At 41.1% G+C, this 22,465-nt stretch overlaps 1 protein-coding gene across 1 annotated transcript in view; it reads left to right on the top strand.

The window, feature by feature from the left end:
- The window catches only part of LOC118835895 (protein ADP-ribosylarginine hydrolase-like), a 68,926-nt gene extending 67,689 nt beyond the window's left edge, over positions 1 to 1,237 (top strand). Inside the window, exon 15 of the mRNA XM_036743190.1 lies at positions 708 to 1,237. Within this exon, the coding sequence (XP_036599085.1) occupies positions 708 to 792 (85 nt within the window). The 3' untranslated portion in view covers positions 793 to 1,237. The remainder of the gene's footprint in view (positions 1 to 707) is intronic.
- The last annotated feature ends 21,228 nt before the right edge of the window (positions 1,238 to 22,465 follow it).

The raw sequence follows: 22,465 nt of genomic DNA, 5'->3' as shown, positions 1-22,465 counted from the left end.
GATGGTATCTAAAGCTAAAAACATAAAAGGAAATGGAAACTTTGGAAAGTGAAGTGACTTTTCCAAGATAACAAGTGGCAGAGCTGGGATTAGGTCTTCAGATTCAGATGGAGACATTGCCTCTCACCAAGTTTCCCTAGTGGTTGTTTTCCAGTGGTCTGAATCATAACAATAACAAACAATAACAACACAGTCAGAATAGTACTTTAAAGTATGCAAATCACTTTGCATACTTTAACTCATCTGAGCTTCAAAGTTTTACCTGGGAGATAAAGTCATAGACTGAGAGCTGGAAGGGACCTAGTGAGTGCAAGTGAGTGCAACCATTCCCTTTTCCAGTTGAGAATGCTAAGGGTTAGAGAGATTAAGTGATTTACATATGGTCACAGCTGGGAAACATCAGAAGCAGGATTCGATCTCTGGTCTCTTTCACTCCAAGTCCAGCACTCTATCCACCATGTCACACTGCTATAAGGACTTCATAACTTATGTGTTAGAGTACTGATCTTGTAACCCCTTTTTAACTCTGAAATTATGAGTTATGAATCTCGCAGTTCCATTAAAACAGCCTCAGCACAACCCAACACACTTCTTTTTTTTTTCCAACACACTTCTAATCTTGCTTGGCTCACTACCATCCATTTTGCCCAGTTGATCACTTAAAACGTGATGGCCACTCCTAACCTCTTGCTGTTCTTCCTTTGTAGCACGAAGATGTGGTGCTCTTCTGAACCAATGAACTTGCAAACAAATGTAAATGTTTTTGCAAAGCTGGAAATACCATGTGCATAGTATAATCCCAGGAGATCTTTGGAGGGGAGTAAGCAGTTTCATTCAGAGTGCTCTTATCAGATGAAGAATACCCCCCTGTCATTACGTACTAAGTAGCACAAAACATCATCAGTACTTTTAATACACAAAAATACACAAAAAATATATCAGTATTTTTTATTGATGCATTTTGTTTGGATATATGTGTCAATTAGTACCCAATAAAAAATGCCCCCTCCTGCCCAGGACCTTTCTATTAAAAAGTAGTAATTAGGCAAAGCCATCTAAGACAGCTTTTGTGATTGATAGCACACATAATTTTCTGCTTTTATAGTTTCCTCCTTCTTAATTGAAAGGAAATATGTCATCTGGGACCAATGCGGGCCATTGCTATTGACCCAAATTTCTTTGCCTTTTAGGTTGTCTTTATTTGCATTATTAAAATCATTATGTATATTGTTCTGTTGATTTTGCTTTCCTCACTCTGTATCAGTATATAGGTCTTCCTATGTTTCTCTAATTTCTTCATTTTTGTCATCACTTACTGTCTAATAATATTCCTGCTCCCAACCATTCCCAAGTCAGTGAACATAATTTGTTCCCAGCTTTTAACTATTATAAGTAGTGCTGCTATGAATATTTTGATACCTTGGGGACCATTCTTTCTGTCACTGATGTCCTTGAGGGTATAAACCCCAGTAATGAAATCACAGTGCCTGATGCATAGTAAGTGCTTAATAAATGCTTGTTGACTGACGAGATCAAAGGGTATGAACAATTTAGAAACTTTTCTAGTGTAATTCTAAAAAATTTTTTCAGAACAGTTGGACCAATTTACTGTTCAATCAACAGCGAAGTATTATATCTGTCTTCCAGCATTGTCTTTTTCTTACTAATATTATAGGCAGAAATGACCCCATATCTTCAGGTTTTCTACCTAGAACTGTTCCTGCTATTCAGCAGAAACATTTACAGAGGAAAGTCCATAAATTCCATAAAACAGTCCAATTGTTTTGTTTTAATGAAATTTTGTAACAGTGAGTATACCGAGAAAAAAATATCACATTTAAAATTTGTAGGACTTAGAGGAAAGGAAGATGAAGTGAATCTTCTCTAAAGTACAAGGGAGAGGGCGTATTCTGAAGTAATAGGGGAAAGGCATCATTCAAGCACACAGTATTCCACCTCTCTGTGACCTATTTCCTCCTCTGAGTTTCAGGATTTTTTTGTCTTTTATTTTGGTGTTTGCTTTGAGAAATTAGATGGGTCTTCTCTAGGGAGCTTGAATGTTTAAGTAGACAGAAATGAAGGGAGCTGATGGGTAAATTATCTGACGGCACATCAGGAGTGAAATTTAGCTATTCTCTCCCAATTTCCAATGCAAACAACAAGCCATCAGGGACTTTCATTATAATGAATGACTTGGACAAGGGCCAGAGAGCATTGTATAGAATCCAACAATGACAGCATTAAGAAAACACTTTCTCTTAGATGACCATTACAAGACAAAAGTGGCTCACTTAGAGTTATAGATTGCAAGAGTTACAAAGGATCTCACAATTTATGTACTTGATCATCCTGCAGGCATCTCCTCTACAATCTCTGGCAAGTAAGTCTTGGGGCCTCAGTTTCCATGTCTGTGAAATAAGGAGGTTGTGTTGATTGGTTTAAGGAGGAGATTACTAGAATTAAACCCCTACCTATTTGCACAAAAGTATTCTTTTTTTTTTGGAGGGGGGAAGGCAAGGCAATTGATGTGAAGTGACTTGCCCAAGGTCACACAGCTTCTAAGTGTCTGAGGCTGGGTTTGAACTCAGGTCCTCCTGACTCCAGGGCCACCTAGCTGCCCCTCCAAAAGTATTCTTTAGCAGGATTATTCTTCAGAGTAAAACAACTAGAGACAAACTATGAACCCAGTGACAAAGGAATGGCAGGATAAATCGTGGTAGTATGTGAAGGTAGTGGAATGTTACTACTCCACAAGAAAAGACAATTATGAAGATTTCAAAGAAATATGGGAAGGCATATGACGAGATGCAGAGTGACAAAAGCAGAACCAAAAGCATGACTGTAACCTCATAAATGAAAGCAGCAAATCCATGTTAAAGATATAGAATGACTTTGATAGTGCCATATAGAAGTTCATACACACATCTTCTGTTTAACAATCAAGTCAAGTTCAACAAGTACTTGTTAAGTGCCAGACACTATACTAAGCACTGGGGATACAACTATAAGCAAAAAGAAAGATATCTGCCCTCAAGGAGCTTACACTCTGAGGAAGAAAGACAACACATAAAAGGGAGTTAAAATAAGTAAATAATAGAAATGTATGCTTACACGTGCAATCATTTGCAATCACTTTTTTATTCCATTCATTTGTTTTTATTTTTGCATTTTATTTCTTTTGTTATCGTTTATGTATTTAAACACACTTGTGAATGAAAGTTAAAATGTATTAATAAAATATATTAATAAAATAAAGAAAAGTGAGGGTATTGTTTCCTTCTGCCTCTAAAGTCCCATGATCTGGCTTTCGCTTTTGAACATTTTCAGGAAGTGTAAACTCACTGCCCCTTAAGAGCACCCATTTCATTTTTCAATAGTTCTAATTGTTAGAAAATTCTGCCTTCTATCAGGTTGAAATTTGCTTCCCTGTACCTTCCTCTCATGGTCTAGAGCTCTAGAGCTACACACAGTAAGTCTATTTTCCTTTACATGTCATTCTTTCAAATGGTTGAAGATAGCTCTCGTATCCTTCTACATCTTCTTTTCTCCATGGTAAAAATCCCCAGTTCCTTCTCCTGTTCCTCATATGTTCTCCTCCAAACACACTCTAATTTTTATTTTTATTTTTTTTTGCTTTTTGGCAGGGCAATCGGGGTTAAGTGACTTGCCCAAGGTCACACAGCTAGTACATGTGTCAAGTGTCTGAGGCCGGATTTGAACTCAGGTCCTCCCGACTCCAGGGCAGGTGCTCTACTCACTGCGCCACCTAGCTGCCCCACACTCTAATTTTTTATTATCCATTTCAGAATGTTTTATCTAGAACTCAAATAATATTTGAATATATATAATATTACATATGTAATCTGATCAACTAGATGCTAATTTCTATGAATGAAACCTAAGATGGCATAATTATTCATTATCGCAGCCATATTATGCTACTGAGTCTTATTGGCTCACAAAGCTTAGAGCTAGACAGATCATCTAGTTAAAACTCTTCCTTTTACAAATATGAAAACAGAGGCCTAGAGAAATGAAGTGGGGTGGCTTGAAAACAGGAACTCACTTAAGCTCTCCCTCAAATCCCTCCAAACACCTATAAAAATGATTCCAAACAAATTCTAGAGCTACAGAACACATGAAATGATAGAGTTAAATAAGTCTCCCACCCAAGATGGCCTGGATGGTCACTGGGAAGGGTCTATCGCACAGTGCTGGGAGTGGAGCACAGCCCAGCTTAGGCCACATGGGAAGAGACCAGGCTGGAGTAGATCAGGTGGAGCAGGCCTCAGGGTCCTGAATCACTGAGCTGTGGCAGATTCCAGACTCCTCAAACCACAAACGCCAAAGACAATGGAGCAGGTCAGTGGGAAAACTGTTGGATTTGGGTGAGAGAAGTGTGCAGTCAGGGCCCAGCCCCAGGGCAGTGGAGGTGGCTACAGCTGCTGCTGCTGCCAGAGCTCCAGGCCCACAGATGGGGGTGGGGGGTGGGAATCAGCAGGCTAATCAGAGCAGGAGTGCAGAGATCTCTTTGCTGGTGCTAAGGCAGCATTCTCTCACTTTGCCCTGCTTGGTCTGGGTCACAGTCCTGGTTGGCAGTCCTTGGGGGAGGAGGAGCACTGGTGTGGCAGAGCTTGTGGTGACTGTGGAGAGGGAGTCCTTCTGGTAGTTACACAGCAGAAAGGAGTGCTTGCACTCACAGACCAGAGCACAGGCCAGGGGAGGAGTATTGCACCACCTCATAACAGAAGTAGCTCTGAAAATAGCAGCGTAAAACCCCTGAAGCTTGGGACATAGCACTCTCCACTCTGGGAGCAGTCATACCCTGACAAAGAGCTCAAAAATCAAGTAATTGGCTGGGAAAATGAGCAGGCAGCATAAAAGGACTCTGACTATAGAATCTTTCTCTGATGACAAAGAAGATCAAAACATACAGCCAAAAGAAGTTCACAAAGTCAAAGATCCTACATCAAAAGCCTCCAAGAAAAATACGAATTCGTCTCAGGCCATGGAAGAGCTCAAAAAGGATTTGGAAAAGAAAGTAAGAGAAGTAGAGAAAAAATTGGGAAGAGAAATGAGAGCAATGCAAGAAAATCATGAAAAACAAGTCAACAACTTGCTAAAGGAGACCCAAAAAATAGTGAGGAAAATAAGACCTTAAAAAATAGACTAAACCAAATGGCAAAAGAGCTCCAAAAAGCCAATGAGGAGAAGAATGCCTTGAAAGGCAGAATTACCCAAATGGAAAAGGAGATCCAAAAGACCACTGAAGAAAATACTGCCTTAAAAATTAGAATGGAGCAAGTGGAAGCTAGTGACTTTATGAGAAATCAAGAAATTATAAAACAGAACCAAAGGAATGAAAAAATGGAAGACAATGTGAAATATCTTGTTGGAAAAACCACTGACCTGGAGAATAGATCCAGAAGAGATAATTTTAAAATTATTGGACTACCTGAAAGCCATGATCAAAAAAAGAGCCTAGATATCATCTTTCAAGAAATTGTCAAGGAAAACTGCCCTGATATTCTAGAACCAGAGGGTAAAATAGAAATTGAAAGAATCCACTGATCTCCTCTTGAAAAAGATCCCAAAAAGAAAACTCCTAGGAATATTGTAGCCAAATTCCAGAGTTCCCAGGTTAAGGAAAAAATATTGCAAGCAGTCAGAAAGAAACAATTTGAATATTGTGGAAACACAATCAGGATAGCAAAAGATCTAGCAGCTTCTACATTAAGGGATCAAAGGACTTGGAATATGATAGTCTAGAGATCAAAGGAGCTAGGATTAAAACCAAGAATCACCTACCCAGAAAAACTGAGTATAATACTTCAGGGCAAAATATGGATTTTCAATGAAATAGAGGACTTTCAAGCATTCTTGATGAAAAAACCAGAGTTGAATAGAAAATTTGACTTTCAAATACAAGAATCAAGAGAAGCATGAAAAGGTAAACAGGAAAGAGAAATCATAAGGGACTTACTAAAGTTGAACTGTTTTGTTTACATTCCTACATGGAAAGATGATATTTGTAACTTATGAGACCTTTCTCAGTATTAGGGTAGTTGAAAGGAATATATTGGGAGAAGGAGAAAAGGAGAGATAGAATAAGGTAAATTATCCCACATAAAAGTGGCAAGAAAAAGCTGTTACAATGGAAGGGAAGAGGGGGCAGGTGAAAGGGAATGAGTGAATCTTGCTCCCATCATATTTGATTTAAGGAGGGAATAGCATACACACTCAATTGGGTATCTTACCCTACAGGAAAGTAGAGGGGAAGGAAACAAGATGGGGGGATGATAGAAGGGAGGGCAGATTGGGGGAGGAGGTAGTCAAAAGCAAACACTTTTGAAAAGGGACAGGGTCAAAGTAGGAAATTGAATAAAGGGGGACAGGATAGGGTGGAGGGAAATATAGTTAGTCTTTCACAATATGACTATTATAGAAGTGTTTTCCATAATGATACATGTATAGCCTATATTAAATTGCTTGCCTTTTCAAGGAGGGTAGGTGGGGAGGGAAGAAGGGAGAGAATTTGGAACTCAAAGTTCCAAAAACAAATGTTAAAAAATGTTTTTACAAGCAAGTAGGAAATAAAATATACAGGCAATGGGGTATAAAAATCTATCTTGCCCTACGAGAAAGTAAGGGGAAAAGACATGGGTGGGGGGGAATGGAGTGACAGAAGGGAGGGCAGATTGGGGAAAGGGGCAAGCAGAATACATGACATCTTGGGGTAGGGGGAGGGTAGAGACGGGGAGAAATTTGTAACTCAAAATCTTGTGGGAATAAATCTTGAAAACTAAAAAAAAAAAAAAAGAAAAGAAAAAAAAAGAAATGAAGTGGTATATTCTAGGTTACACATGTAGTAAGTGGCAGAGCCAGAATCTGAACCCTCCCTGGGGCCCTGAGCTCAGGATTAGGGCTTGACCGAGACCTGAGGTGCTGTTGGCCTACAGCCATCTTCATGTCATGCCGCTGTCCCATACCATTTCTCAGCCTCCAGCCCTTTTCAGCTCTTGCTTTCAGAAAGCTAATCAAATACTGCCATTCTTGGAAAGGGCATGTTAGTGAATTGCGCTGTGGATCTACCCACCATCTCTCTTATTTCCCATTCCAAAACACCCCTCCCTGGTCAACTCTCTCTTATAGGGAGTATCTTTTCTCATTAGAATGTAAGCTCCTTGAGAGCAGACTATCTTTTTATATTTGTGCCCCCAGCCCTCAGCAGATGTCAGGTATATAGTAACTGCTAAATTAATGTTTTTAACATTCATTCATTCTTCAGTTAATCAATTAAAGGATACTAGTTGGAGAGTAAGTCTGGCTTCAGACTGACTGACATTTTGTCTCTCCCCTATTCATCTTGAAAAAGTCCTGGTGTTGACCACACCTTCTGCATAGCCACTATCAGTCAGCTCAGGGTGGGAGTGGGAGGAGGGTCATCCAGTATAGCTGCAAATGTAAAGTTCACTGGGACAGAGATCCAGTGGACATTCAGGAATAATAAATAAAAAATAAACTTTCTTTCTATTTTCTTTCCCTTCCTTCCTTCCTTCCTTCCTTCCTTCCTTCCTTCCTTCCTTCCTTCCTTCCTCCCTTCTTCTTTCCTTTCCTTCTTTCTTTTCTTCCTTCCATCTTTCCTTCCTTCTTTCTTTTCTTCCTTCCTTCTTTCCTTCCTTCCTTCCTTCCTTCCTTCCTCCCTCCCTTCTTTCCTTTCTTTCTTTCTTTTCTTCCTTCCTTTCCTTCCTTCTTTCTTTTCTTCCTTCCTTCTTTCCTTCCTTCCTTCCTCCCTTCCTTCCTTTCTTTCTTTCTTTCTTTCTTTCTTTCTTTCTTTCTTTCTTTCTTTCTTCCTTCCTTCCTTCCTTCCTTTCTTTCTTTCTTCCTTCCTTTCTTTCTTTCTTCTCAGCATAGTATTAAAAAGTGTTGCTGTTTGCAGTCCTATGGCCCCTCAGTCTTAACTAGATTGTGAAAGTAGCTTCAGAGGAAGGTCATGGATCTGGAGCTGGAAGGGACTTCAGAGAACATCTAGCCCAATCCCCCACATTTACAGATGAGGAAACTGATAAACTGGAAAGGGATTTTTGCAGGGGCACAAAATCCCTAAGTGTTAGTGGCTAGATTTGAATCTAGCACCTTTGCCTCTTGAATAACTTTCTACTATATCATACAGCCTCCCCGTCCATGTTAGGATTAAGCACATAGAGCAGAACATGAGCTGAAATACAGAAAACATTTTCTGAGTGGTTCCTTTCGCATATTGAGACAGTTTGGTCCAGAAATGAAATGCATTGCAGGGTCCTGTTCTCCCAGGGACCTTGTAGTACAAGCCTCTGTTTGGCTTTTTAAAACATTCCTAATCTGTTCCCTTCCTATCTTTCCAATCTTCTTTCTCTTTATCCCCCTCCACATAATCTATGAGCCAGCTACCTTGGCTTTCTTGTTGGTTCTCACACATAACACCCCATCGCCTCACTACATGTCTTTTCACTGGCTGCCCCCATACCTGGCTCCTTACTTACACCTTCTGGTTCCTCTTGCTTCCTTCAAGACTCAGCTCCAAAGCCTACCCTCTGCAGAGGACTTTCCCACCTACTCCCATCCCACCCCTAGTGCCTTCCTTTTGAAATTACCTTCCACTGTTTATAACATGCACTTACAGTTTTTCCACGATGCCTCCCCCATTAGAATGTAAGTTCCTCGAGGGCAGGGACTATTTCTTCCTTTCTCAGTATCAGCACTCAGTACAGCATCCAGCACATAGTAAATACTTTATAATTTTTTTTTACTGACTGATTGACAAATGAGCTGGCACTAAAAAATATCCGCTACAGAATCTGGGTCATTCATATCGCAGCTCAAGATCCCGTGGAATTGATTTGGGGCCTTGCTCTATGATATGAGGGTGTAGTAGAAGCAGCATCTATTTACCAGGGTCTCCTCTACCATGTCGATTAGTCTAATATTTTCCCCAAAAGGCAGAGTAGCTGTCCCTGAGGCTTAATTGGTCCTAAGCACTAAGGCCTGAGCTGTGAACCCTTCACTCTTGACCAGATACATTCCCCTGTGAAGAGGAGGTGTATGGCATCTACCTGAACCAATGCTATATCCTTGCTGAGTACCCTTTCCATGCTATGACTCAGTAAACCTTTTGATAACTGTTAGATGATCTACAAGCATCTCATTACATTCTAGTATTGAAACTGAAGCCCTAGATTGGCCTGAGTGAGGCCTGACATAGAGATTTTTTTGTTTTTCATTATTTTATCCATTTCCCTCTTACTGAACCACACTAAGGTCAAGAAGGAAACTGCTCTTTGAAGAAGGTGTCTATAAATAATGATGGTTTAAAGGCAAGCAAACTGTGATTGAAAAGGATTCCAAGGGGTTCTTTCTAAAACCACTCAAAATCCCAGGGGGCTTTCAGGAGGAGAGCCCCACTTGGTTTTCAGGAGAAAGATAGTCAAGATACTCCAATCTTTTCTGAATCTATCCCTTTTTAGAACCAGACAAGGAGAGGAATTTTTCAAAAGAGCTCCTGAAAGCAGAAAATCTCCTGACAGATCAGATAGGGAGGGCATGGGTTGGCAAGGCAACCGTTGCCTAGTTGGTTGGGGAAAAAAGTGTATCTACCAAAAGAGGCCTTCCTTCTTTCCTTCCTTCCACAAAACCTTAAATCCACTTCACTCTGAAACTCATGTATAGGTCCCTGCCCAAGCTCCACTTAATGGCTGCATTTTGGGCACTCCTAGCTTAGAGTGAGTGTCAATGTTAACTGTTTCTCTTTGGAACAGCAACCCTGAAGATCTTCCCCTCCCAGCTTGTTTTTTTCCCCTTTTTTCTACTTAAAGGGGCTATCCCTTGACTCACTTCTTAAAAAGGCCTATTCACTGAATGAGTGTTACCTCACTCTAAGTGAGTTCATGAAAAGGCCTTCACCTAAAAGGGCCAGGGTCTCCCATTGCATCCTGGGTCATCTCCAGTCATCCTGGTGCATATCAGGCCACTGGACCCAGATGGCTCTGGAGGAGAAAGTGAGGCTGGTGACCTTGCACAGCCCTTCCTCATTCAAATCAGTCAACTGCAAGTCATTTCATCATTTCCCTGATGTCATGGTCCTCTTTGAAAATGAAGGACAAACATACAACAACCAATAACCAGGTGAAAATGGAATGAGGTAACAAAGGGAAGAAACATACATGTGTTTTCAATCTTTTGCTATCTCCAAGCTGAGAAAAGCTCTCTTCTTTTCATAGGCACATCTCATGAATATGGCCATGAGAAGTGACCTTTGAGAAAGCATGTTCCCGGAATCACATAAAACTTCATAATAAAAACCCTAGTGAGGACACAGCTATTTAGCATTTACCAGTACTCCTCTTCAAAGACTGTGGTCTTAAATTAGAATTAAAAATAAGTGTCATTTAACAGGCAACAGAAGAGGTGTATGGTGTGTGTGGGCAGCTTGCAACCCACAACAAATTAGGAACTCTGAAGAAGAACCAGAGTAAAGGACATCATCCAAGTAGTATATGATTAAAAAAGATGAGACAGTCCTATGGTGACAGTTGTGTTTGTCCTTCATTCTCGAAAAGGACCATGACATCAGGGAAATGATGATATGACTTGCAGTTGACTTTGATTTGAGTGAGGGAGGGCTGTGCAAGGTCACCAGCCTCACTTTCTCCTCCAGAGCCATCTGGGATCAGTGGCCAGATATTCAGCAGTACGACTGGAGACGGCCTAGGAGGCATTGGGGGACTATGTCCCTTTTAGGCTAAGGTCTTTTCAGGTTCTCACTTTGAGTGAGGTAATACCCGTTCAATGAATAGGCCTCTTTAAGAAGTTAATCAAGGGATGGCCCCTTTAATGAAAAGTCAGAGAAAAAAAAATTAAACTGGGAGGGGAAGACCCTCAGGGTTCCTGGCCAAAAGAGAAACAGTTACTATTTAGTATTTACATGGTGAGAGCAAGGACTAATTGATGGAGAATCTATGAGCTCCACTGGTGTCTTTTTGATGTTGAAAAAACAGGAAGGAGGTTCCTAGGATGTTGAGTAGGACCTCTTTGATGAATGAAAGGGAAAAATATATTTATTAAGTGCTTAGTATGTGCCAGGCTAAGCACTTGAAATATAAATGTTAAAAGGACAGTCCTTGCCCTCAAGGAGCATACATTCTAATAGGACGAGGGCTTGGCATCAAGAGTGGTGTCCAGGAAGGGGGTTTTGGGAAGTCACAGGGCAGTTAATTGATACATTCTTCCTGGAAGAAGTATTATCAGAGCAACAGGATGGAAAACAGGATAGAAGGAGTGGAGAAGTATGATTCCAGGGAGTTTGGAGATGAGTGGTTTAGTAGCTGGGGTGAGGAAGCATCAGAGTTGAGCGGCTCAGTTCCCCATGAGCAACAGCCTCTGTAGGTCTATTCTGGAAGGTGGAGGAGCAGTAGTGAAATGACTGGGTAGAAAAAATGGTGAATTGATGGGAACATGGAAGAGTCACACAAGCTTAATAGGTTGCAATCTGTATTGCTGTAGAGAGTATTCACATCTATGTGGTCACATACAGCTCTTCTCGTCATAGAATGGTTTAGGGTTACCCTTTTGTGACTACTCTTCACTTCTGGGGAAAAGTTGTTTTTAATCCAAGCTTTCTTAGTGAGTATGTTGAGTTCCCAACAGGTGATGGCCAAAGTCACAATTCATTAAACAAGGAGTGCCTTCAATCTGTTGCTTAGCCCACTGAACCACACACTTTTCCAGGAATAGATCATAGGGTGTTAGAGCTGGAAAGGTGCATTAGAGACCACCTAGTCCAACCCCCTTATTTTACAGATGTGGACACTGAGGCCCAGAGGAGCCAAGTAACTTCGCAATGATCAGAAAGTTAGCCAGAAGCAGAGCCAGGATCTGAAGCCATGTTGAGGCTATTCAGATTTCCAGCTCTCACCATTCAAACCAAAGCAGGTTCTATTCTTCATCTTTTCCCCACCTGAGCAGTATATGACCTCCTGACTTCCCATCAATTCCCTGTCTACCTCTTCCTTCCCACAAGGTCTTCCATTAGCTGATATTTATTGTAAAAATCTGTTTTGTTCAAAGGGACACCAAACCACCCAATCCAACACACCCAATGGGGCTGTGTTACAATTAGAGAAAAATCATCAGAGCAGAGAGTATGTTCATAACTGAAAAAACAAACCTGGCTGGCTAAGCAGAAAAAGAGAGGAGAAACTAGGGAAAGGAAGGTGGAGAAAGCAAGATAAAGGTGGAACTAATGATAACCAGAGGTGGCTCATGTTGGTGCACATAAATGCAGGTCTTCCTGGCGTTCCCCAGGGACCTGAAAGCAGTTTCCCTTGGTCATTGGCCCACAAACTGTGGTTTCAACATTTGAGTAATTAGCTTCCCTCCAAGGGCTAAATTTGTCCTTCCCACCCACCCACTGGCCTCTGATATATCTACATTTAATTTGCCATCTGAATGTGAATATCCTGAGTGTGACTGCCGCCTGGTCTAGCCTTGAACCTGTACATTTCAAGGGACAGTTTGAGAGCAGGGAATCTTTTTGAGCCACTTGGGGCTCTCTGTGACTGCACTCTTTCCCCATCATTCAGTCCAGATTTCAGTTCTATAGTTCCTCTTTGGGTTTCTGACTGATACCTATAGTCTCTATCTCTTTCCTGGCTTTTCTATACCCCATTTGGGAGAAGTGACTGGGGAGAGAATGGATGGGGCTTCCTTCCTCGCAAAAAATAAATAATCTTTTTCAAGTTTTTGTTTGAAAAGAGTTTGCTACCATATACTGTGAGGGAATACACATAATGGAATAAAATAACAAGAGGAAAATTACATAGTAATAATGGTGCCTCTGCTGTGGTTTCAACTTTGCCCACCCAGGGATGCCAAAAACTGTTATAGTTTCATGATGCGTTGTGGTGGAACTGTCTCAGAGAATTCAGTCAGACCACCTTTAATCCAAGTATAGGAATTTATTGAGATTGATGCCTCTCACGAAGCGGGCTAAGTTCCAAGAGGAACCAGCAAGTTCAGAGAAAGCAAGATGGATTTCAATAGGGTAAAGATGCAATTACATAACAGAAATTATGAATATTAAAAAGACAGGAAGGGTTTGTTAAGGGATTAGGTAATAGGGGAGGGGTCCCAGTCACAGTAGAACTGCACGTGCAATTACCCACAATAGGAGGGTACGTATGTATGATGATATTATAATAAGCCTTTCTACATCATAAGTTCACTCTAGGTCAGTTCTTTACTACTACTTCTCAGGCACCTACTTAGGGAAAGTCCCTTCTATTGTTTTGAGGTCCACATCCTGCCTGGGTATCCTGGTGGTGCTGCTTTCTGATTGGCTGGCTATTGTGGTCCTGTCCGAGACTAGATGGATGTGGTTGTTGTTGAGTGCATGGACACACACACACCTGCTATGTCTGTGGGAAATTTGAGGAATGGGTCTGGGGGCAGTGACTAGCTAGAGGCGGTGGCTGGGATCCCATCATACGGACACACCTGCTGTTTCTATGAGAAATATGAGTTCATGGAAACATCTTTTGTTCTAGTGAGCAGTGAGGTATATATGGAGAAGTTAGGATATTGAGGGGGGAGCAGGGGAGGGGGAGTGGCTAGGTAGAGCCAGTGGGCCTGCTGTTCAGCGGGGCTTATAAGGAAGTTAGAATATTGGGGCTGGGGCAGGTTTATTAGGATTCCCTCACCTCAGTTAATCATGAAATCATAGATTTAAGAGCTGGAAGGGATCTCAGAGGCCATCTCGTCCAGTTTGCTCATTTTATAGAAGGTTCTTTATTCAGTCAGTCAATTTGTTGCTGTTCAGTAGTTTCAGTCATGTCTGACTCTTTGTGACCCCATTTTGGAGTTTTCTTGGCAAAGATACTAGAGGGGTTTGTTATTTCCTTCTCCAGCTCATTTTACAGATGAGGAAACTGAGGCAAACAGGGGTAAGAGATTTGCTCAAGGTCATACAGCTAGCAAGTATCTAAGGCCAGATTTGAATCCAAGAAGATGAGTTTTCATGATTCCAAACCCGGTGCTCTATGTGTTGTGCCACCATTTTTGCGTGCATTTTTGCATGCCCAGGCATTGTGCTAAGCATTGGGGATACAAAGAAAGGCAAAAGACAGTCCCTGCCCTCAAGGAGCTCACAATCTAATGGGGGAGACAAGAAGTAAAGAAATAGGTACAAACAAGCTATAAACAGGGTAAATAGAAATTCATCAACAGAGGGAAGGCACTAGAATTAAGAGCAATTAGGAAAGGCTTCCTGTAGAAGGTGGGATTTTAGTTGGAACTTAAAGGAAGCCAGGGAAGAGAGCAAATGAGATAATATTTGCAAAGCACTTAGCATAGTGCCTGGCACAGAGTAGGAGCTATATAAATGTTTATTCCCCCTGCCCCCTTCTTGAATTACAACATCTTCCATTAGCTGTCTTCTGCCTCGTTTTGTATCCCCAGTGCTTAGTACAGTGCCAGGCAGAGACATTAATAAATGTTTAATCGATTGATCTTCCAGGAAGATCTTCCCAAGTAATTTGTGGAGTAAATGATGCTTTTTCCCTCCCAGTGTACAATATTCCCAATGCCATTTTCAATCACTGTTAAATGCCTTTAGCTTCTGGCTTGCGCAGACACTGCATACAGATATATAACACACCATAATATGGTATTATTATACCATATGGTAACTTGTACACGTTGCTATTCAGTCATGTCTTACTCTTCGTTGTCCCAGTTTGGGTGTTTTTGGCAAAGTTACTGGAGAAGTTTGCCATTTTCTTCTCCAGCTCAGCAAACAGAGTTAAGTGACTTGCCCAGGATCACACAGCTAGCAAGTGTCTGAGGCCAGATTTGAACTCAGAGCCTCCTGACTCCAGGCCTGGCACTTTATCCACTGTACCACCTAGATGCTTGATATTTAGTATCTGCTTAACACTTATTTACTGAAAGAATGAATGATGCAAACACTTGATTCATTTGTTGACCATTTCTGTACATATAATTGTTGTCTATCTAGCTCTCAGAGGGAAGAATGTTAAATATATTTATCAGTAGACCTTATTCTTTCTTAGTCCTCTATTCCCCGCTCTTAACAAAATTCACTTTTCTTTCATACCTTCCTTGTCTTCCAAAACTTTCAGCCCCCTTACTCCTATCTCTCAGACTTGGAGCTTTTAAAGTTATATTACCCTTTCCCTTGATCAGAAAGTTTATTCTTTTCTCTCTATCCGCTGTCATATTGATAACAGCTGTCTAACACTTTCTAGTATTGGATATGTGTGCATATAGCACACATTGGGGTAGAAGGTGAAAGGTTAGAGGCTAGAATCAGTAACTCTTGACTGGTCTCCACCCTTAGGTATGAGGTGCCCTGTGATCTCAGCACCATCCTCCAGGTGTGACTTTCTCTTAAATCAATAGTCCCACTTCTGTCCCTTGAGAATATGTTTCTTTAACAAAGCAATCTAATTCATCTGAAGTAACTATCCTCAGAGCCAATGCTAGCTCTTCCTCCATAGAAACTATTGTAAAGTTCAGTTGTGCCTAGGTTTCTTTTGGTCTAGGTCCAATTGGTCTTTCTCAATGCTTGGGAAGTTATAAAATGCTAATGAATAAAATCTCTTTCCAGTGCAGTTTTGAGGCATCTGTTTGATTGGAATATTTTCAGCAATATGGAGGTTATTGAGGAGCCCCACTCACCTACATATACCCCAGCAAAAGAAAACTGAAGACTAACATAGGTAAGTTCTTCTGGAACTACATAAAAAGGTGGCCAGAACCCTGAGGAATCTGGGAGAGAGTTTACACTCTCTACAAGTAAACAGAAAGAAAACGTTCTACTACAGAAAAGTAGTTACTCTTGGGAAAAATGAGTTAAACATAAGAAAACACCACCAACCACCACGAAATATGAGTTAAACACATCAAATTACCACCAAAAGTGAAGAAATATTATGGATTAAGAAAAACCTAAGATGTAATTCCAGAGGAGAATAACTCCCTAGCAAGTATGAGCAAAGCTGTGGAGAAAAAAAATTACTTAGTTGTAAGAACTTTAGGAGTGGCTGGAAGAAATAACAAAATTTTTTTAAATGGAGGAAAAAATTGGAAGAAGAATGAGAACTTAGAATAACTTAGAATTTGTTCTTTATAAGAAACACAGTAAAAACATAAAGACTTACATAGAATTAAAATGAGAGATGGACACAAGATTTACTATTCTTTAGGCATATTTTTTAAAAAGCTAGAGTTAAGAGACAACAAACAAACAGATACATACAAACTAAATAGGAAATTTTTAGTGGAGGGAAAGCACTAGAATTAAGATGGAAGGAGAATGACTTCCTGTAGAAGGTAGGATTTTAGTTCAGACTTGAAGGAAGTCAGGGAAGCCAGGAGGTGGAGATAGGGAGGGAGGGCATTCAGGCATGGAGGACAACCAGAGAAAATGCACAGAGCCAAGATATGGAGTGTCTTTTTGTGGCATAACAAGGAAACCAGTGTTCTGAATCAGAGTATACTGGGTTTTAGGGGAGATGTAAGGTGATCCGTGAAATAGATACACAAGAACCAGAGGCGACCAGACCTGAAAATATTTTTATTATCTTTGTTTTTATATTACCTATATTTTCCTTCTCATTTTTTTTAAATAGAAGAGGACCCTGAAGCCCAGGGAGATTAAGTGACTTTCAAAAGTCATATAGGTAGTAAGCATCAAAAAGTGAGTTTTGCTCCTTAGGCCTCTATCCATCACCAGTGCACCACACTGCCTGCCTCACACATTGGTATATTCAAAAGGTATCCAGGTCTGTTCACCCTTGATAGGCTCATTTTTCCTTCTGTTTCTTCTCTCTGAGCATAGAACAGTGTTATCCCCCATTAGACTGCAGTTGCCTTTAGGGCAAGGGCTGTCTTTTGCCTCTTTTATACCCCCAGTGCTTAGCACAATGACTGGCACATGGTAGGCACTTAATAAATGTTTATTGATTGGTCAATTGATCATCCTTAACCTCTGTTGCCACTCAGCCCTAGCCTGTAGTTTAGGACTGACCTGATTTTCTTGGAACTCCCACATGTGTTGCTTTGCTTCTCAGGGACCAGAATATACAGCAAGGAAACTGGGTGGCAAATAAACCCAAAGGTATCCTTACTGAATGTGTGTACCATCATTGATTTGTGTATTACAAAAAACAACAACAAAAACCTCTTTGATAATAATAGTTAGATTAAGGAGTACGGGGACTCTGTTTCTGTTCCGTATATCTAGAATTGGACTCAGTCTTACATGTTTCCCTGCCTTAGCAAATATAGTATATTGAACATTATGCAAATTTTCCATAAGGGGATATGTGATATCATTAGCCCAGGGAATTTCCACCACCAATGCAAATGGACAGCTGTTTTCGAATGTATATACAGGCTTAGAGAGTTGCCCGGGATGCTGAGAGATTAAGCATCTGGATTAAAGCCACAATCTGTCAGAGGCTGCACTTGAACCCAATTCTGTCAGATTTTTAGGAAAGCCCTCAATCCACTTCACCAAGTTGCCTCTCCTTTCTACTGTGAACACAAATTATTGGTGCTGTAATTGGGTGGTCCCTTCAGAGGCTTGCTATTGAGGTATTTGTGTGACAGAGCAGCCCCGAAATGGGCTCAGCAAGCCCTCACATCAGAGGTGCTAGTCCTTGGTGAACACCCCATACACCCCACTGGACTTCTATGACTCTGGAAGAGAGAGGCTGACAACTCTCTGCAGCTCTGCCTCAGTTAAATCCAACTCACACAAGAGTCAAGACATCACCCATAGTGTCACCGGTCCTCTTCAAAGGACGAACAACGTTGAGGTATTTAAGGCTCACTTTGCACCTGTACTCAAAAGTCCCTGGATTCCAGTGACATTCGAGGTCCTGTCTCTTGTTCTTCTGTCTCTTCCTTTGTGGCCAATTTTGTCCTCCGCTGTCACTGCTTGAACATACCGGAGGGGTCTGCTTCTCCTTCTCACCTTCTCTGCTATTCTTCCTCCCACTCTCCATTTGCACTCTTGAGTAGAAGTAAAGGTTCCCAGGGGAAAACAAATAGGCACATCTTAATATTATGTATAATACATAGTAAGTCAAATTGGCACTTTGCTGCTGAAGGGAGGTAACAGCTGTACTCCCCCCTCACAGAGCAGAATGTGTGGGTTTGTGACAGCTATTTTCACCCCTGCTCACACTAGCATGGTCATTTTCTTTTTTTCTTACTTCTAGGATAAGTTTCTGTTCTAGATGGCTAAGGCTGCCAGATGCCCTGTTACTATGCGTTACCCATAGATCTCTATTCATCATTCAACAACAAATGTAATATTGCAACAGTTTCTAAACATCAATTAATGAACAAACATACTATATTCCAGGCACTGTACCAGACTACAGAGATAAAAAGAAAAATAAATAGTCCCTGACTTCAAGGGGTTTACAGTCTATCAAGGGAGACAATATGCATATATATAAGTAGGTTTAGAATAGACACTGGACTTGCAATTTCATTGGTATAGAGAATTCTTTTTTTCTGGGTAATTTAATCATCTTATTAATAAGGTAAGCACACTATTAATAAAAGAATGGCCATTTGGCCCTTCCTCTTAGACCAAAGACAATCATGGCTGTGGGCTCAGGGCTTATATGTTCTTTTGGAAGAGGAGTGGCAATCAATTCTGATCAGCTAACACAATGGGAGGCGGGCTGTATTAAAATGAGGGCCTAAGACTGACATCATGTCACCCTTGGACAGAGAAACTATCTCTGGTATAGAGAATTCTTGATGAGGAAATTTCTCCTCCCAGATTAGTAACTTTTCTGCAACTTATCTTCTTGTCGTGCAGTTCACGTCCACCTCTTCCTGGGTTTTCTTGGCAAAGATACTGGAGTGATTTGTCATTTCCTTCTCCTGATTATTTTACAGATGAGGAAATGGAGCCAAACGGGATTAAGTGACTTGTTGTCCTGCTCCTTTGTATAAAGCCTGGAGAAAGTGGGGGGTGGCCACCTGGCTCCTCTGTCCAGCCTGTCTTGTCCCAGGAACCTCCTTCACCCAGAGAAGGAGAACAAGTTCAATACTGCAAAGACAGTGGCACCTTGCACCTGATTACTCAGGGAAGGCCAAATGTTCACAAGGGGTGGCATGAGTACAGGCCTGATCTATGGTTCATTGGGGCTGGTAGAGGGCAACAGATCAGCATAGATGTGATGCTGCCATATGTGCATGCCCCCACCCTCCAAAGGAAGGTCCCTGGCCCTTTCCAAAGAGGCTGGGGCTTACACCTTGATCATTCTAGGCCTGTGTGAGTCAGAGTTCAGAAATCATTGACTTTGGCCTTTCTGACATCTCTGAAGATTGGAAATAATTGGCCAAATCAACCTTGCTTTGGTTGAGTCTAATTTGAGCTCTACTTTCACTGACAAAAAAGTGGCTGTATTTATGCATGAAAATATATGTAACTAAAAAATATCAGATGATTCTGGCCATTGCTTCAACCCCTCCCCCCAGAGTTGCCTACCTCTGTGAGGGGAGAGAGCATTCCCTGCACAGTTTGGAAAACTGTTCTATTTTTCGTATGGGGGGAGGGGTGAGAGTAACAAGGAGGAAAGCACCTTGGACAGAGTACCCTTCAGTTGGCCAGCCTTTGACTTCCTCTCAGGAAAGGGAGGGATAGAAATATGAGACCTTGGTAAGTATCATCTTCTCTACACTGATTTAGGTTCTGCTGGGAATACTCCCAGAAGCTCAAGGGAATCAAATTTGAATATGTACCTCTCGGAAGAAAAGAGAAGCTGTGTGTCCTTTGCCCAGGGGTGGTCAATTGGGAGTAGTGGAGTGGTAGATTAGTACTTTCTATTTGGGATTGTCTAGTTTCCCAGACAGAAATGACTATGTCACTGGAGGATGGGGGTGGGGTGTGGGAAAGGCACTGAGTGGCTGTAAGGGAGACTGCTTGCCATAGGCTCATTCTGGCCACAGGAAACACTTGTAGGCAGCTCTTGTGGGGCACCCCAGTGAAGTGCCTGTCATATATCCCTGAGGCATCTGCACTTTCCAGATCTATACCCTGTAATTTCTATGACTGACAGCTCCAGGACAAGGAGACACTTTCACAGTTACTCCCAGAACCCAGGTTAGAAGAGGTGAGAACCATAGCAGAGACCACTGCCTGGTCTGAAGACAGCTGTAAGCATGTACTATGATAGCCTATCCATTTACAGATGGTCAGATGAAATACTTAGTGCCATTTGAAACCATCAGTCCTGACTTGAGCCAGGCAAAACAAACAAATCACTGTTTAAAAAAATATCATATTGAAATCTTTTGTTTTTGTAACCCACCTTTTACAGGAAGCCTTCCCCAACTCCTCTTAAATCTAGTGCCTTCCCTCTGATAATTATTTCTTATTTATCCTGTATATAGCTTGCTTCGTATATATTTGTTTGCATATTATCTCCCACATGAAGATGTGAGCTCCTTGAAGTGTAGGACTGTCTTTTGCCTCCTTTTGTATTCCCAATGCTTAACACAATGCCTGGCACACAGTAGGTGCTTAGGAAAGGTTTATTGATTGATTGCTATTGCCTAGACTTCCCCCATATCTGTCTCCCTCCCTTTCCCAGAGAGTCTTCTCTCCTAGCAGAGTTGTTTTTAAAAAGAGGAAGAGAAAAAAAATCAGCAAAACTAATCAATACATTGAAAAAGATGCGCTATATGCAATATTCCATGCCTGTGGCCCCTGTGCTCTTCAAAGGAGGGCAAAGGGAAGTGTTGTCTCCTATCTCTTCCCTAAGAATACTTTTGCTGTCGTTGTTTTTTAAATAATTTCACAAGATTCACTTTTGATTGTCTTTCCATTGGTTGTTTTTTCCATCTATATCATTGTGGTCATTGTGTATGTTTTCCTGGCCCTGCTTGCCTCACTTGGAGTCAATCAGCTCTTGCGCTTCCATGCTTCTCTCTAGTCACCACACACATAACTTCTTACAGCACAGCAACATTCCGTTCCATTCATGTACCACACTTTGTTTAGGCAACGGGCGTTTGCTTTGCTTCCAGTTTCTCACTACTTCAGAAAGGGCTATTATAAACATTTTGCTGCAAATGAGAACTTTAAAAAAAATTGTTTTGTCAATGATCTCCTTGGGGAACAAATCCTTGTTAAGCTACTTTGAAAGGCCTTTCTCTGCTTTTCTTTTTAAAATGTGTTTTTTTTAATTTAAATAAGTTTTTATTGACATCTTTTTTTCTGTCCTCCCAGGAAGCCATTCCTTATAATCAAGGATATTAAAAAGAGGAAGAAAAGGAAACATAGCAGATAGAGCACCAGCCCTGGAGTCAGGAGGACCTAAGTTTAAAACTGGCCTCAAACACTTAACACTTAACTGGCTGTGTGATCCTGGGCAAGCCACTTAACCTCAATTGTTTCTCAATTAAAAGAAGAAGAAAGGTCCTTACCAGAGATATGATACAGATATCTCCCCCCAGCAGATCGCTTACCCCATTAGCCTAGGTGCATTGATTCTGTGTTAGGGAGCTCAGTAGAAAGACACTCAGATGTGGAGTCAGGAGAACCCCTGTTCAAATTCTGCTTCAGACACTTGCCAACTCTGTGACTATGGGAAAATCACAACCTTTCTGAGTCTCAGTTCCCTTAATTGTAGAGTAGGGATAAAAATAGCACCTACCCTACATGGTTATTGGAACAAGTGAGATAACATATAAAGTACTTTGTAAACCTTTTCTCATTCAAAGTCATAAAAGCAAAGTTCTCAAAGCCTGACTATCTATAGATAGCTTTATGTGAATTCGTAGAATCACAGGTTGATGAAGAAGTATCATGGACTCAGAATCAGAACACAAGATCTGAGAGTTGTAAGGAGTTCTAACTACTTAATCCAATCCAGACCTTTACAGGATTGTGTTCAACACCTCCAATAAATGGTCACCAGCTTTAGCCTTAAAGTCCTCTACTGATGAAGGGAACCCACTGCCTCAAAGCCAGGAAGAGCTGGGTTCAAGTCTTGCCTCTGATGCATACTAGCTATGTGGCCCTGGGCAAGTCACTTAACCTCTTAAGAGTTCTATGCATCTGTCTAAGACTATAAATTACAGAGAAGTCATCAATAAACATTTTTTAAGCAGGCACCTTGCTAAGCACTGGTGATACAAAGGAAGGCAAAAAACACAAAAGATAGTCCCTGCCTTCAAGGAGCTCCCAATCTAATGTAGGAGTCAACATGAAAAGAACTATATACAAACAAACATATACAGGATAAACTGGAGATAACCAACAGAGGGAAATGTGCTAGCTTTAAGGGGGGATCAAGAAAGGCTTCCATTAGAATGGGGTGATTTTAGTTGGGACTTAAAGGAAGGCATGAGAACCAGGAGTTGCAGATGAAGAAAGGAG

This window comes from Trichosurus vulpecula, chromosome 2 (genome assembly GCF_011100635.1).
Source record: "Trichosurus vulpecula isolate mTriVul1 chromosome 2, mTriVul1.pri, whole genome shotgun sequence".
NCBI classification, from domain to species: Eukaryota; Metazoa; Chordata; class Mammalia; order Diprotodontia; family Phalangeridae; genus Trichosurus; species Trichosurus vulpecula.
Note: the sequence above shows the minus strand (reverse complement) of the source record. Positions and strands in the feature narration are given on the sequence as shown.